The sequence below is a fragment of the Triplophysa dalaica genome, chromosome 2 (assembly GCF_015846415.1).
Source record: "Triplophysa dalaica isolate WHDGS20190420 chromosome 2, ASM1584641v1, whole genome shotgun sequence".
Taxonomy (NCBI): domain Eukaryota; kingdom Metazoa; phylum Chordata; class Actinopteri; order Cypriniformes; family Nemacheilidae; genus Triplophysa; species Triplophysa dalaica.
The window spans coordinates 24,087,750-24,105,575 of NC_079543.1; the positions used below are offsets into that span (position 1 = coordinate 24,087,750).

A 17,826-nucleotide genomic window follows, 5' to 3' on the forward strand; every position below is an offset into this window, starting at 1 on the left:
TAACAATTACTATTTTTGATATCAGTAATTACCTTTTCACTAGTAAAAATGTGCATTCTTGATATCAACCATGACGTCATCACTCGCAGAAATTGTGTATTCTTGATGTTTGTGCAACATTTTTTGACAAAAATATAATAGTAACTTTTATACTATCAAAACAACTTTTTGCGATTAATCGCTTCCTCAATAAAATTTTGTAATGTACTGTACTATGTTCTATTCATTTTTTGTATGTATAAACACAAAAACATACACAAACATGTATGTACATATTTAGGAAATATTTAGATAATATGTATTTTTAACAGTAATTTAAATGACTAATAAAAAAATGTGATGTGTAATATATATTTCCTAGATATATGCGCGTATGTGGTTATAAATACAAAATGAATATGCACGGCACAAAGACATATATTATGTTAACACAAATTTTTATTCTGGATACAATTAAACGTGACAGTTTGACAGCCCAGTTTTGTAAACAAAATCTTTTTAGGTAAACACTTAAATGAAAATACAGTCTAGGTAGCCTGCAGTGTATGACTATATTGTGTGTTTCACAAACAACTTATCTCCCTTTTTGATCTAATCAGGTGTTCAAAGTTCAATTCTTCTGAGCGCGTTTAATAGCAGACTTGTTTGCAAGCTATTCAGCCGCCCTCTCAATGTTAATTATGTTTGGCGAGGAGGTTCTCGGCCTTACACTTTACCCTCAAATTAGTTAGTAATCGCTTCACGTACCTCTGCTCTCCGTTCACACACATAAGGATACATTTACAAAGCCGGTCTGTTTTGACCCCGTCTTAATTAACTTTGGCTATAACACTGATCACATACTAAACAGACACATCCATAATGGAGAAGGAGAATGAGGAACACAGTCAGGTTAGGTCTTCACTGACCTGCAGTCTCAGTCAGCTTGTCCTCTGTTGATCTGTGCTATCTTGTGGGCTGGTGTGCATTGTGCCGTAATTACTTTCTGTCACTGTTTCTGGCTGCTAATTAACCAGCAGCAGACAGCAGAGGCTCTGACACTAACGTTCTTTCATTTAGTATCATCACGGGTCATACGCTGAAAAGTTAGGTGAATATTTCATGCTCTGTGTTAAATAGAGCAATTAGATGCCGGTTTGTTACTCTGGGACTGATTGAAATTCGATGTGTCTGTGTCTGTAGCCGCCTCAGGAGGGGACTGTGAATGGGATTCTTGTAGGATATCGCGTGTATTATCGCGAGCTTCCGCACGAACACGCCACTGCTGAACCGAAAACAGCAACCAACCAATCAACATTGAGTCCTGAGTTCAGAGGTAATAATATATGTGATGTCTGTCTGCCTTTTCTGTCTGTATCTACCTGTTTGTCTGTCTATAACTATACTTACCTGCCTGTCTATAACCATCTGTCTGTGTCTTCGTCTGTCTATCTGTCTGTATATCTATGTCTGCCTGTCTGTCTATCCATATCTCTTTATATATGCATATAGAATATATACATTCTATCTATCTATATCTATCTATCTATCTATCATCTATCTATCATCGTCTGTCTGTCTGTCTGTCTGTCTGTCTGTCTTTATATATACATATAGAATATATACATTCTATATCTTTCTATCTATCTATCTATCTATCTATCTATCTATCTATCTATCTATCTATCTATCTATCTATCATCGTCTGTCTATCTGTCTGTATATCTATGTCTGCCTGTCTGTCTATCCATATCTCTTTATATATGCATATAGAATATATACATTCTATCTATATCTATCTATCTATCTATCTATCTATCTATCTATCTATCTATCTGTCTGTCTGTCTGTCTGTCTGTCTGTCTGTCTGTCTGTCTGTCTGTCTGTCTGTCTGTCTGTCTGTCTGTCTGTCTATCTATCTATCTATCATCGTCTGTCTATCTGTCTGTATATCTATTTCTGCCTGTCTGTCTATCCATATCTCTTTATATATGCATATAGAATATATACATTCTATATCTATCTATCTATCTATCTATCTATCTATCTATCTATCTATCTATCTATCATCGTCTGTCTGTCTGTCTGTCTGTCTGTCCATATCTCTTTATATATGCATATAGAATATATACATTCTATCTATCTATCTATCTATCTATCTATCTATCTATCTATCTATCTATCTATCTATCTATCATCGTCTGTCTGTCCATCTCTCTTCATATATACATATAGAATATATACATTCTATCTATCTATCTATCTATCTATCTATCTATCTATCTATCTATCTATCTATCTATCTATCTATCTATCGTCGTCGTCGTCTGTCTGTCTGTCTGTCTGTCTGGCTGTCTTTCTGTCTGTCTGTCTGTCTGTCTGTCTGTCTATCTATCTATCTATCTATCTATCTATCTATCTATCTATCTATCTATCATCGTCTGTCTATCTGTCTGTATATCTATTTCTGCCTGTCTGTCTATCCATATCTCTTTATATATGCATATAGAATATATACATTCTATATCTATCTATCTATCTATCTATCTATCTATCTATCTATCTATCTATCATCGTCTGTCTGTCCATCTCTCTTCATATATACATATAGAATATATACATTCTATCTATCTATCTATCTATCTATCTATCTATCTATCTATCTATCTATCTATCTATCTATCTATCTATCTATCTATCTATCTATCTATCTATCTATCTATCTATCTATCTATCTATCTATCTATCTATCTATCTATCTATCTATCGTCGTCGTCGTCGTCGTCGTCTGTCTGTCTGTCTGTCTGTCTGTCTGTCTGTCTGTCTGTCTGTCTGTCTGTCTGTCTGTCTGTCTGTCTGTCTGTCTGTCTGTCTGTCTGTCTGTCTGTCTGTCTGTCTGTCTATCTATCTATCTATCTATCTATCATCGTCTGTCTATCTGTCTGTATATCTATTTCTGCCTGTCTGTCTATCCATATCTCTTTATATATGCATATAGAATATATACATTCTATATCTATCTATCTATCTATCTATCTATCTATCTATCTATCTATCTATCTATCTATCTATCTATCTATCATTGTCTGTCTGTCTGTCTGTCCTTATCTCTTTATATATGCATATAGAATATATACATTCTATCTATCTATCTATCTATCTATCTATCTATCTATCTATCTATCTATCTATCTATCTATCTATCTATCTATCATCGTCTGTCTGTCCATCTCTCTTCATATATACATATAGAATATATACATTCTATCTATCTATCTATCTATCTATCTATCTATCTATCTATCTATCTATCTATCTATCTATCGTCGTCGTCGTCTGTCTGTCTGTCTGTCTGTCTGGCTGTCTGTCTGTCCATCTCTCTTTATATATACATATAGAATATATACATTCTATCTATATCTATCTATCCATCCATCCATCCATCCCTCCATCTATCTATCTATCTAAATCGACATCTATCTACCTACCTACCTACCTACCTACTACCTACCTACCTACCTACCTACCTATCTATCTGTCTGTCTGTCTGTCTATCTATCTATCTATCTATCTATCTATCTATCTATCTATCTATCTATCTATCTGTCTTTCTCTTTGTATATCTCTATCTGTCTATACCTATATCTGTCTGTCTTTATACAGTACATGTTTTTACATATATCTGTCTGTGTATGTCTGTCTGTCTGTCTATCCATCCATCCGTCCATCTCTGTATCTATACCTTTGCCTGTTTGTGTATATCTATCATCTCAGTCTCTGTGTCTATTTTTATATTTGTCTGTCTCTCCCTCTGTTTATGCCTCTTTCCAGTCCCTGCTAGAATTTTGGTCTCAAACAAACGAGCCGTATTGTTTAGATTTTTTTGTTTTGTTTTGCTAGCAGGTAAAATGTGTTGTTGTTGTTCATGATGATACTACCAATAATAACACTTTCCTTAGTTAAATATATTTTGTCATTGTTATGCTGCTTATTTAATTCAGACAAGCGTTTTGTCTACTGTCCTCAAAGGCATTATGAACCGTGTCTCTTGTATAATGTCGCTCTCATTGTCTCTTCCTCTGTATCGCTTTATTTCACTACTCAAACAGCCAGGAGCACTTTTAAGACAGTGAGCAGCCCTTCATTAACGGAATTTGAATTAACTCGTAAGTATTTTTTGATATTATTTTAATTGCTGAGCTGTTTCAATAGTTGTAAACTTTGAAGTGTTAACAGTGTCGCATTGTTGCCCGGAGGCTTTCAAACTGCCTGTTCAATCCTTCATTTTGCTTTACCTCTGGAATAAACACTTCCTTTAGTCATCATGTTTTTGTTGTTTAGCCTCTGGTCTTGTCATGATGTGCTGTGAGGAAAGGAATCGAAATCTATTCGGTCTTCTTCCTCATTTCCACACCCTTCATCTTAAATCTACCTCTTTCTGATGCCGCCTAGTTTAAATTCCCTTTTTGGATTTTTTGTCTTTCTCTGCGCTTCTCTGAACTATCTATCAATCTATCTATCATCTAATTTCTCTTTCTCAATCTTACTGCATTTATTATTTTTCAGAGCTCACCAAGTACCGGCGCTATGAGATTGTCATGACGGCATTTAATGTTGTTGGAGAGAGTCCCTTAAGTGCACCTGTTGAGCTGTTTGTTGGAGAAGCCGGTATGTCTTTATGCCTTATTAAGTTATCTCATATGACTTTCATACCATAAACATCCTACATACCTTGCAAAAAAAGTGTTGGTAAAGTGATGTATAATGATGATGTACAATACCCTTATACTTACAATCTATCCATTTATATATATATATAAATATATTCTTTTTATTATTGTTTATTCAACAGGTGCAAAAACACAACTCTGTAAATGTGGCAGGTGTAAAAAATTAGGCACCCTTTCATGCAGTACTCAGTTAGCAACATCTTTGGCAGAAATCAGATCTTCTGAACGATGCTTGTCATCTAATAGTCTAATTATATTACCCAGTTTTACTTTGGATTTGTTCCATACTCTTGTGATTTTAGTTCAGCAGCTTTCTCAAGGCATCTCGCATGCATTGCATGTTTGAGATCTACCCCGAGAATTTCAATAGCATTCAACTCTTGGGACGGTGAAGGCCACTGCAAAACTTTCATCTTTCCTTTCTTAAAGGGATAGTTCACCCAAAAATGAAAATTCTGTCATGAATTACTCAACCTCAAGTTGTTCCATATCTGTATTAATTATGTTGTTTGGAAGAATGTTACCAACTGACATTTCTGGTGCTCCATTGACTGCCGTTAAAATGGTTGTCAATGGTGCTCCACACTGTTTTCCTAAATTCTTCAAAATATTTTCTTTCGTCTTCAACCTATCCAAAAATATTATACTAAAATTATTATTACTTTGGTGCCCCATCAATGTCCGTTGCTAACCTTCTTTCAAATATTGTTCTTTCTGTTCCACTCTTCAAAGAGATTTATACACAATTGGAACGACTTGAGGTTGAGTAATTCATTGCAGATTTTTATTTTTTACTGAACTATCCCTTTAAGATAGCTCAGGGTTGCATTGGGGAGGTTATCTGATTGAAATAATCAACCTCTTTTTCAGCCTCAGTTTTTCACTGACAATAGCTTTCAGGATTTGTTGGTACTGAGTCGAATCCTGAAATATACCTATTATACCTAACAGCATTTTCTTATTTTATCATCTTATCCTATCTCTTTCTGTCTTTTCTTATCCTTATCTTATTTTATTTTATTCTATCCTATCTTATTCTTTTTTCTTATTCTATCCAATCTTTTTGTATACTTCCGGTATTGTGTATGAGATTGAAAGTGATTCTACTAAACAGATTCTAGATTCTAGAAAAAGCATTATATTATACTGAATGGAAAAAAAATAGATGAACTTTGTTTCAGAAATATTAGATAAAACCATAAAATTCCTTAAAAATGTAATATATTAATGGTAAATTTATTAATTATACGGTGTTTAGTCATTTTTGCCCAGAAAATAATAATACAACTTTTGACCAAGTATGAGTGTGACCGACCTGAAGGCGGACTGTCCAAATACTTTTAATTATTAAATAGTCAATTGAATTATTAGTAGTTTAGTAGAACCAGTAGAACGTTTAGTAGTAGTTGAAAGGATTATCAGTTATCCGTTCAAAATGTACATGGTTTTCTGAAATACTTGCTTATGATTGGTTGATTTGTATAATGACTTCAGTGTATAGTCACTGAGACAGTTAAACAATTTCCTTCATAGCTGTGCTGGTTTCATGTCTCTTCCCGCTATCTTGTTTTCTGACTAAATAATTTCTCATGCACATTTGTTGATTTATTTGCTGGCCTGTTTACGTTACATTACAGTTTACACGTTGAAGTGTGTCAATAAAGCACTGAAGCTCTATTTCCCTCTGAGTTTAGTTACTGTCCATTATGTCACAGTGAAATGTCATTTGCCCTTCACCTGAGGCAGATGAAGTTAATGGTTTTCGTGCTACGACACATTTCATCCCCCACATGCACGTTTATTTAGTTTGAAGCTAAAAGTGTAATCACGTGTGTCTGGTGTGTGTGTTTGCAGCTCCTTCAGTAGCCCCTCAGAACATCCAAGTGAAAGCTGTTTCCTCCTCTCAGCTGGACGTCGAGTGGCAGCCTCCGCCTGTAGAGACACAGAACGGGAATATTCATGGATACAAGGTGACCTGTAATGACTGTGACTCCGCTAGGGGTTGAAATATTTCTTTTTCTTTTCTTGCCTTGCCAAACACAAAAATATTTTCGAAAGTAAATACATTTGGGAAATTTTGTTGAACTGGACACATTTTGAAATTTTAAGAACTATCCTTTTAAAGAGTACATAACTAGTGATAGTGAGGGTCCTACTTTGGTTTATGGAGTGTCCAACAACTAGTTTATGTACATAAAAGGTGTAAAAACACTATTATTTCGTAATAATAAGTGGTCATTATTTTTACCTTACTTCTTGAATGACTCTCAAATGGTTCGTTCGGCGATTCATCTGTCTAATCCCCTCCTTTCCGCTAGCCTAGTCTGATGTTATTATTCAGATGGTCTAGTCTGCTGTGATTGGTCTACCGGGAATGAAGCTCACACGCTACAGTGTTTAAGGGCAGTCCTAGCAAAATGTTGTCGGTTAAATCCGCGGCGGTTGGCAAATCGGACAAGGGACGACTCGTTTGCGTGATTCATAGTCGACTCCCTTTTTTCCAAGCCAATAACTTTGTTATTCATTCACATTCGGATTTACAACTTGTCAGACTGCTTACTTTCAAACACGGCAACATTACACACTGCATGAAATGTAATTTTCATGATCTCCTGTTATGCAATCTTTAACAATGATAATAGCATTTTTATAATGTTTAAGTTTATATATATATATATATACTGTATATGGACCATTCTTGTTCCACTATTCATGACTCTTACATCAATACAACTCAAATTATTCTGGGTCCCTAAAATCGTTCTCGTCTTTCACTTCAATAGCTACAGCCCTGCCATCCTTGATGTTGTGTTATCACAAGTTACACTATGGGGCAATACTTTCAACACATGAAAATGTGTAATCCATAAATATTTAGTTAGTTTGAATCCTGACATGAACCTGGATAAAAGTAATTCCAAAAGCAGTCAGGCGTACCATCTGTTTGCTGGCATAAATAAACTACAGTTCATTTGCAGTCTCTAATCCTTTATCTCACTGTCATTTGTTGATTTTACCATATTAGCTTCTGTCCTTGTTTTCGGTTTTATGCCATCTGTAGTTCTGTCTCTCACAGACAGTTAAACAGGAACTGATCATAAATCCTTATGTTCTTAGCGCAATCACAAAATACCCATTATTCTTGCCCCATTCACATCTTATTATGTTTATTTGTGTAAGCCTTTACGTAAACCGCAACCAGAAAAAGTGTTTTGAATGATGAATGTCATTGCGTAAGACACAAAAGATAAAACCAAGTGGCATCTTCAGATATGTTCATTTCCAGAGTTTTTTTGCATTAAATATGCAATACATGTGACATTCATTTATTATGTATTAATTATTTATGGAATTATCTAAGAAATGATTAGTAACAGTCAAGTTATTATTATCATTATCAATAATAATAATAAACATAACAGCAATAATAATAAATAATAATATTAATAATAACAATAATACATATTATTATTATTATAATGTATTCAAACACATGCACAAATTAAGCATCCGCATATTGTGTCCGACCTTTATATTTGTAAATAACAACCATTCCCTCGCCCCGCAGATTCACTACTGGGAAAAGGACAACCAGAATGACACAGAGAAGGAGCTTGTTTTGTTCATTCCCGAGACGTCTGTGCACCTGAAGAACCTGACGTCGTACACCACCTACCACATTCAACTGTCTGCATTTAACGCAGCGGGGGACGGCCCACTCAGCGCTGCCCGTAAAGGACGAACGCTGCAGGCTGGTGAGTCCCACTGGGGGCCCTGATTCGCTCAGCTGGAGGCAGATGCACCAACCGGCGAGACGCTGGTGTCCAAAACATTATCAAACTGTGTCAGTCTGCTGGTTTTAATGCTTGGAGCCTGGTGCCTGTTCCTGTAATCCCAGTCAAGGCTCTCAAAACTATCTTTGGCGGATGGAAACATAATTGTGTATTTCTCATTCATAATTGTGAATTAAAGGATTGTTCTGGATATACAAGTTTAGTGTCTCTGGCATGGCAATATTTTGTTGAAGCAAGGGGGTCGTTGTTTTATCAAAGAAATCTTTAGTAATCTATCTTTAGTCGAAGGTTTGGCAAATGTGTTATTGAGAGTGAGTCACCATCTCATTCTCTCTCTCTCTCTCTCTCTCTCTCTCTCTCAAGCTCCTGGGCCACCCAGTCATGTTCTGTTCTCAGAGGTAACAGGGAGCTCATTGAATGTGTCGTGGGGAGGACCTCTTCAGCCCAATGGAGTGCTTGAAGGGTACAGAGTCATCTACGAGCCCACGGCACCCGTTCATGGTAAAAAGATGGAGAAAAAAGCACTGATGTCACTTGTAATATTTATGTATTGTATTATATCCGCTCTAAAAACACCCTTCCCAACTGCTACCGGACATTAAAACCCATGCCTCAAGCGTCAAGTTTGATTTGAGTTAGTTATAAAACGTTAGAAACATGAGGCGTGGCAACATGATTTTTCAGTTTGCGTCTTGAAATATGGGCGGGACCTTGATACCCCGGCTCCACCTCTCGCTTACTATCGTGCAGACTTTGGCTCCGAGTGACGTCTTCGGTGCAATATGTCACCTGCCATGTCTGGGCCATTTTGGCTTCATTTTTCTATTTTGAAAGTTACTGTGGGATGTGTTGTCCATCTTTTTTACGGCATATAGTGTGCTCTGTGGTAACCTCTTCAATAAAGTCTATACATTAAAATAAATGAAAAATGCACCTTTTATAGTTTCCAAAACAGATTTGATGCGACTTTCATATTTTAATGTTACACTACTGTAACCATTTTTTGCTTGGCAGGTGTCAGTAAGATTGTTACGGTGGACATTAAAGGCAACTGGCAGCGCTGGCTGAAGGTTCGAGACCTGATGAGTGGCGTGATCTATCGCTTCAAGGTCCAGGCTCGAACCATCACTTACGGACCTGAGCTGGAGGCCAATGTTACCGCCGGACCAGTAGAAGGTATGAGAAAATATGAATATTAACTTTGAATATTAATAATGCAAAATAACATGCATGGTAACTCCTACAGTGACTGGATGTGTAAGAAACATCCCCTGCAGCTACAGAAACAGGACTGGATTAAGAGAATTAAATGAATTGTTGAATGTCTGAGTCATTGAACGAGTGCTTTTTTAAAACCCCATTTAAAGCCTCACATCCTGTAACCCACCAGCATGACGCTGTTTTAGACATGTGCTTTATTATTCCAAAGCTTAAAATTAGGTGGAGATGGAAATAAGGCCGGGTGAAACTGGTTTGAGTAATGCGGCGTACTAAAATTGTGATTTTATGTAAGTTAAGGAGCGCTTCTATATTATCAAGATGTAAGAAGCTTACACTCCAAAATAAATCTGTAAAAATAGAGCACAATAAAATCTTTTAATATGAAGGACTTTTCCATAATTTTTTACTGTTGTTTAACCTGTCTTTAACATTTTGAACTGCATAATGTTGCATTTTAGGATTGACAGAAATGTCCTTAAGATAAAGGAAAATGTATTGGTCATTTTCTGCCAGTACTTTATCCGTTTTTTTTACTAGAATTTTGTAACAGTAATAATTTTTTTACAGTTTAAATGAGTTTTGGAGACACATACATACATACATAAATATACATACAAATTTGGATCAAATCTATTTTAATTGGTCAAGTAGAGCACATAGGAAAGGCCAAAAGCAGAGTCAAAGGTTGCAATGAAAAAAGGTTTCTGCGCGCAACAGTATTCTCCTAGATTAGCGATAACTTTTTCTATAATTAAAAAAAAATAGTAATTCAATCAAATTTTATTCAATTTAATTTATAATTTTTTCAATTTAATTATTATTCTTTTCTATTCTTATACTTCACAATTATGCATTGTGCGCCTGACCCCCAATTAGCTTCCGGTTTGTGTTTGGCTAGTGTCTAATAATATAACTATTCATATTTAATTTATGTTAATATTAATTTATATGATCATTTTACGATATAATAATTGTTTTGAAAAAACAATATGTTGAATGGGTCCTATAGTTGTGACACATTTAAAGAAACCGTATGGTACATTTACATCTAGCGGTTGAGCTTGGTATCGCAGTCTAAATTCAAAATATAGGAAAGGCAAGTTTAGCCAAGAAACGTCTCTTCTCGCTTTCTTTTGATTGTTATCAGAAATAATCTACAGTTAATCTTTTGTAAGTTAGCCTGGGGTCACAAAAGTGTGCGTGCGGAGTAACATTTGTTTATGTTGTTAAGATGAAACTATCTATAGAAATAAGCAAAAGAAGTTTCCTGTAGCTCAGTGGTAAGAGCATTGCGTTAACAAGGTTGTGGGTTCGATCCCAGGGGATTGCAAATACCTATGTAAAATGTATAGGATAAAGCAATGTAAGTCGCTTTGGATAAAAGCGTCTGCCAAATGCATAAATGTAAATGTAAGTTATATAGAAAGAAAGGAATATTATAACAAAATATATTGTGATGATGAGTATTAAAGAATGAGCTTTGAACTGCAGAATTGAATTTGGTGCATCGTTTGAAAAGATAAATCAAACCAACAAACGTTTTTTTTTCACTATTTGAAGATTCGTGATCTGCACATAAGACTGAAAGCGTTGCTGCTTATGTGTAAGTGTATAGAATCACATGACATTTACAATAGTCTGATTCATTCAAAAGGAGCGAACATTTGTGGGAAATGAAGAGCGTAAACGTTATAGTGGCTGTGAATGCTGTAAGGTCACTGTAACCAATAACGCAGATCTTTTTAAGAAGATGTATCCCTCAGGCTTCAATGTGACCTTTATGAAATCTAAACAACTTCAAGCTGTCGGTCTTAAAAGCTTGTGTTGTACGTAAGTGGAGAAAATCTGTTTTAAGATGATTAAATGATCAGAATTTCATCACTGTCATCCTTCCGCCTGATGTTTAAGCTCTGTGATTCAGTCTGAAATATTATGATTGATCAGATGGGCCAGATTCGTTTTTAGACACAGCTTTCTGTAATGTTATTGATCGTTCAGATGTGAGATGCTTACAGAATTTAGTCTCAACTTGGCTTTTGTCTCATAGGCTCGCCTGGGTCTCCCTTGCAGACTTCAATCACAAAATCAGCATCAGCTCTGACGCTTCATTGGTCAGAGGGTGCTGAAGGGGTGGGACCTGTCACGGGATACGTCATTGAATCACGTCCATCAGGTGAGCTGTAGTTGAGGGACAGAGTAGTTCAAACTCACCCTTGACTTTTACGACTCACGTTTCACATCAGGAGTTCTCAAACTTATATGGACCACTGCACAATTTTTGTAGGTTCTCAAAGGCATACTTACAAAATTCTGTCATCACCCTCTCGAAAATATTTGGAGAATTCCATACAATGGATGTCAATGGGGGCCAATGTTGTTTGGATTACATATCAAAATGTACATGTACTGTAACATAAATAAGATAATGTACAGTTCATAAAATCTGTCTGTATCTCTGGCGCCCCCTATGGTTGATTTCCCTGTACTACATGTTCTTTTAAAACCAGGCGTGTTCTCAATTAACCTTCTAGTTCTGACTTCTTCATTTTTCTCCCTTGTGTGGCGACTGATTACTTCCCCCTACATTTCCAGATGAAGGATTATGGGATACATTCGTCAAACATCTCCCACCTGGAAGCTTCTCGTACACCATTAGTCTGGACCGCCTACGTTCAGGTGTGGCCTACGAGTTCCGTGTCATCGCCGTCAACCGTTTCGGCTACGGGGATCCCAGTCCGCCTTCCACTGCCATGTCTGGTAATCTTCCTCATTATTTTGCTGCACTGTGGTACATTTACCCATTTTTAAAGGTAACGGGTGATTGAACGTTTATTAAAGATGGCTTGCTGTTCACTAGACGCATGTATACAGGTACACTTCATGCACATTTTATGCTTAGCGAATGTTGTCCTCAATACCTGTGATAAGGAGTACCGCTATGGGGGGTAAAAAACATTGTGAAGTAGCTGACAGGTATTTTGTTTTCTTTGGGTTGTTGGATTACTCTGCAGTCTCTTCTGCCATCTAGTGTTAAACATCTAAATGTTCAAAATCTGTTAGCAGAATAATTTAATAAAAAATAAACAGTTGTTTTGTTATTGACATCAATATTGTTTGAGGGCTCTCATTTTGTAAATAATGAACTAAATGAAATACTGTGGTCTGTTGTTGTAGCTCTGTCTGAAACGCCTTTCTATGAGGAATGGTGGTTCCTGGTCGTCATGGCGCTGATCAGCCTCATTCTGATTCTGATGGTTGTGTTTGGTTTGCTGCTGCTGGGACAAAACAAGAAGTACAGGAGCTGTGGTACAGGTGAGAGTTACAAGGAATATAACGTACAGTCAGCTGGGCATTATCACAGAATAAACGCAGACATTGTAAGGCGGCTCACAAGTTATATTTTGTTATACTGACCAGTGGAATGTACAATACATTATCTTGTTTATTACTTAAATGTTAAATTTGGTCATTGAATATTGAATATTTACTTAAGTTAAGTATGTTAATTTAAGAAAGAGAAAAAGAGTTTTAATTTTATAATAATAAAATGTCAAATAATAATAACAATTTAAAATGTCAAATAATAATTTATATTATAATTAATAGTAATAAAAAGAAAACAATAACTAATAATAACATAAACAATAATAAATGGTTATATTCATACAAATTAAAATAATTTATAATAATAGCAATCTGTAAAAATGAGAAAAATGCAATAAATAAATATATTCATTTATGGTTTCAATATAAGATAATATATACAGTATGTATATAACATGTATAGCTTGAATGCACCTTGCTTTAGATTATAAGCTTTTGGTGAATGTATAAATTGTGTTTCCATTTCCAACAGTTGTGGGAAACCCGCATAATGTATTGATATGCCTGAATTAAGCACATTAAAGTATTTTCTACAGTTTCATTAATGTCATGTAATGTTTCCCACAGGAAAGCATATCTCCACTGTAGAAGAGGCCGTAACCCTCGATAATGGCGGTTTCACAGCATTAGAGTTAAACAGCAGACATCTGAATGTGAAAAGCACTTTCCTCAAGAAGAATGGAACGAGGTGAAGTTTCAATTCAGCTACATGTTGCATGTCACATTATTCTATATTACAGTGTACTAAAGTATGATAAATCTTGCTAAATTAATTGAAGGAAACCAGGACTAATCCATGTTATAAAATAATCCATATGTCAAACATAAAAGTGGTTCAGGTGTGCTTCTTAGAAACTTCTTCATACTGTGTGATCTATTATTGGCTATGTTCATGATATGAAACTTATTGGTCCACAGGTCACCCCCACGGCCAAGCCCAGGTGGTCTGCACTACTCAGATGAAGACATCTGTAATAACTACAATGGGGCGGTTTTAACGGAGAGCACCACCCTCACAGAGAAACCCACAGATCTCTCTGAGTCAGAGGTATATACACAAACACCATCTGACTGCTCTTCAACATCTAATACCACATAAAGAACTGAGAGTGGTTTATGTAGAGAGGACCTTCTTTTTTCATTTAGAGAATTCATCAGATATGAGTTGATCAAATGACCAATATATTTTTAAAGTACATTTAGCAAAATGTAAACAACACTAATCCAGAAGGACTTCCTGTTTCAGTTTCTTGACACTACAGAAACGTTAGAATTAAATATACAACGAGCAAAACATTTAGGTTTGAATTAAAATGTTAAATGAAGATCTTTAAGACTTAATCATATTTGTGAAATTTCAAAAAGATAAACTTAAAAGTGCTTCTGGACTATTGTTACAATTTGCAAAATGGTCTATAACAGTATTTTTTTATCTTTTAATATTGTTATAATATTTGGGAAATATTTTATTCTATATTTTGTAGTATAAAATATGTAATGAAATCTTTTTAACAATATTTAAAAGAAAAAAATCTATTCAAAAATAAAAACGATATAAAAATAATCAAATGAATATATTATACAGTTTCTATATATACAAACATTTATACTGTTTTATTAATATTTATTTAATAATTATAGAATAAAATAAGATAAAAATGATATACCGTACAGACCCGCTTCATAGTGGCCACCATTTAGAGATCACATAACCAATGAAAATCTGTTAAGTCTATAATAAAGGTCTATAACAGATTTTTTATTATTTATTACATTTTTGCTTTTTTACTAGACTTTTATATTTTTTATATTTTCATAATATTTGTAAAATATCTTATCATTTTTTTTAATAACATATATAACAAAACATTTAAAAAATATATTATATATAAAATATAAAACATCTATTAAAAAGGCAAAATTAAATAAATAATTAAAATTAAATAATACAATTAATTTATAATAACGTATTTATAAAATATTTGATATGGTTTCATTAAAATTATTTAATAATTCACATATATATATTGTATTTTAAATATCGTACACACCCCACTTATGGTGACTGCCATTTTGATATCACTTGACCATGCACATTTCTCACTTCGTAACCCTCCACAGGAAATATTTTCATCAGGAGCTCCTGAAACCTAATTTATAATTCACGTTAATACGTTTACATCCATATTTTAAAGTTACTTTCTCTCTTGTCTGGATCCATCCCATCATCTCTCGTGTGCAGGTGAGCGACAGTGACTACGAGGACGATCATCCCAAGCACTCGTTCGTCAATCACTACATGAGCGACCCCACCTATTACAACTCATGGAAGCGGCAGCCCAAAGGCCTGAAAACCGGTGGAGGCTTGGAAGACTGTACCCCGACAGACGCGGAGGGGGGTTATTATCAGACTGTGGTGACCCAGCACAGCGTAGGGGGCGTCTACACCCCCACAGGACAGCCCGCACCGGGAACACGCACCCCAGTGACTGGCTTCTCATCGTTTGTCTGATTAACTTACGAGATCAAGTCAAAAGCAAGCTGGAGGCTGACAAACAGGACCCTTAACGGGACGAGTCGCATTGTCTCGGAGCATCAAAGAAACTGAATGTGTTTTCCCAGAGACGATTATCCTCTAATTACCCGAAATGTGTATGTTAGATCTCCTCTCTTCAAAGAAGGGAAGGTATTAAAGTATCTCATTGTTAATGTGTTAATCATTTCTGGGTGGATTTTGGAAGATTAACCGCGACCCAACGGGCGCGGAGACTTTACACTGTGAGACTCTTTAGCAGGATACTCATTTCTCAAAGACTCAAAGAACCACAACGGAGGCCGGATATTCCTTTGTTCTGAAATCCCGCTCTGTAGCAACTCCGCGGGATTAGTCGTAATATTTGGGCAAACACACGCTTGAGTGATTCAGCGAATAACTTTCTCTCCTCCCTGATCCCCGAAACTCTATTTGAAGATCGCCGAAAATCTGAGTTGTACAGTGTGTTAGATTGGAATAACTTGTTTGTGTGTGTTTTTGTGTCGAAGATGGGTGAAAGAAGCACTGAAAAAACTGCCTTTGCACATGTATGGCTCTCTTAAACCAAAAGGGTGATGCTTTATCCAGAAAGAAAATGTGACCCTGCCTGTGAAGACCCAGCTCAAGGCATTTTTTGTGATTCACTGTTTTCTACATCAAATCATCCTGAAAGATATAAGTGAAAATATAACCTTGATATCTTTAGTATTGACTAAGTGAGGCCATGTCAAATATGAAATCAAGGGAAATGAATAGTTGATATCAAACTTTGAGGCTCAGTACGTCAGAATTAGATTTTGTGACTTTAGTCTGTTTTTCTCAGGCCGGGTCACAAAGGTGCGCTCACAACAGATGTTTTCTTAGGTTAGCAATACTGTAAATGATGCTGGATGTGTGTATATTTTTAGGATCACTTTTGTACGAACGACGTTTTTACTGTAGTGCAGGTTTGTGCCAAGTCGACGTAGTTCTTTAGTGACGTTCATTTCTGCAAGTCACAATCACGCTGTTTGTTTGACTGGCTTGCTGTGTGTGTACAATCCAGTCACCCAGAGAGTTGATAAGAAATCCAAATATACACCGATTTTTCATCTCATTTGATGTTGAATATTTATTTCAATATGAAAGAAAGTGCTGAATGAATAAAATGCACAAGTAAAAATGACCATAATTGTGTTGCATAGAAGTTGAGAGTGACGGTACGGATCTGGGGTGGGAACAAAAAGGTTGCCAGTTTGAACCCTTTAAAGGAAAACAAATCAACAAAAATGAGAATTCGTTCAGTCGTTTACTCGCTCTCGTGTCATTCATTTTTGAAAAGAAGAAGATATTTCGAAAAATGTCTTGGTGGTTTTGTGTTCATACAATGGAAGTCAATGGGGATGAAAGTTGATAGGTTACCAACGTTCTTCAAAATATCTTCTTTTGTGTTCTGTAGAGAAAAGATGAAAGGTTTGAAACGACATAAGGGAGGTTGATGATAAAAGAATTGTCATTTTTTATTATACAGATACAGTAATTCAGACCCAATACATGCAGTAGGCTATGTTTATAATACCAAATTCTATTTTTTATAATATACAGTACACAGATATTAAGTTTGTGTATTAAAAAATTAATGCTGTACTATATAGTGACATTTGAAGATATCTCATATTTGTCCTTTGGTTACTGAGTTTAAAGGCACAGTTTACTCGAAAAAAAACCTTCTGTCATCATTTACTCGCCCTCGAGTTGTTCCGAATCTGTTATTTATCAAATTTCTTTGTTCTGATGAAAACAGAAAGATATTTGGGAGAATGCTTGTAACTACACAGTTCTTGGCCACCATTGACTACCATAGTAGGAAAAAATTACAATGGTATGTAAAAGTTCCCCAGAATAATTTGCTTTCCTACATCCTTATAATATCTTCTTTTGTGTTCAACATAACAGACACTTGTTTCCTACTATGGTAGTCAGTGGTGACCAAGAACTGTTTAGTTACAAACATTCTTCTAAATATCTTTCTCTGTGTTTTTCTGTACAAATTTGAACTCAAATTAAGATTTTTTTTAGGTGAACTGTTTCTTTAACATGTATGTATAACAAGACTCCATACTTCAAACGCAGTGGCTGAACTTGGACAGTCAATACTTGTGTGAAGCATTTTTCTGACCTAGAAATTCTTCTGTTCTATGCAAAA

The 17,826-nt window shown here is 35.4% G+C and overlaps 1 protein-coding gene across 1 annotated transcript in view; it reads left to right on the forward strand.

The window, feature by feature from the left end:
* The window catches only part of sdk1b (sidekick cell adhesion molecule 1b), a 189,864-nt gene extending 173,108 nt beyond the window's left edge, over positions 1–16,756 (forward strand). Inside the window, 13 exon segments of the mRNA XM_056771518.1 lie at positions 1,183–1,315; positions 4,089–4,145; positions 4,546–4,647; positions 6,564–6,679; positions 8,278–8,464; positions 8,867–9,004; positions 9,518–9,679; positions 11,772–11,897; positions 12,317–12,481; positions 12,899–13,036; positions 13,676–13,796; positions 14,027–14,156; positions 15,351–16,756. Of these exon segments, the coding sequence (XP_056627496.1) occupies positions 1,183–1,315; positions 4,089–4,145; positions 4,546–4,647; positions 6,564–6,679; positions 8,278–8,464; positions 8,867–9,004; positions 9,518–9,679; positions 11,772–11,897; positions 12,317–12,481; positions 12,899–13,036; positions 13,676–13,796; positions 14,027–14,156; positions 15,351–15,620 (1,845 nt within the window). The 3' untranslated portion in view covers positions 15,621–16,756.
* Positions 16,757–17,826: the final 1,070 nt, after the last annotated feature.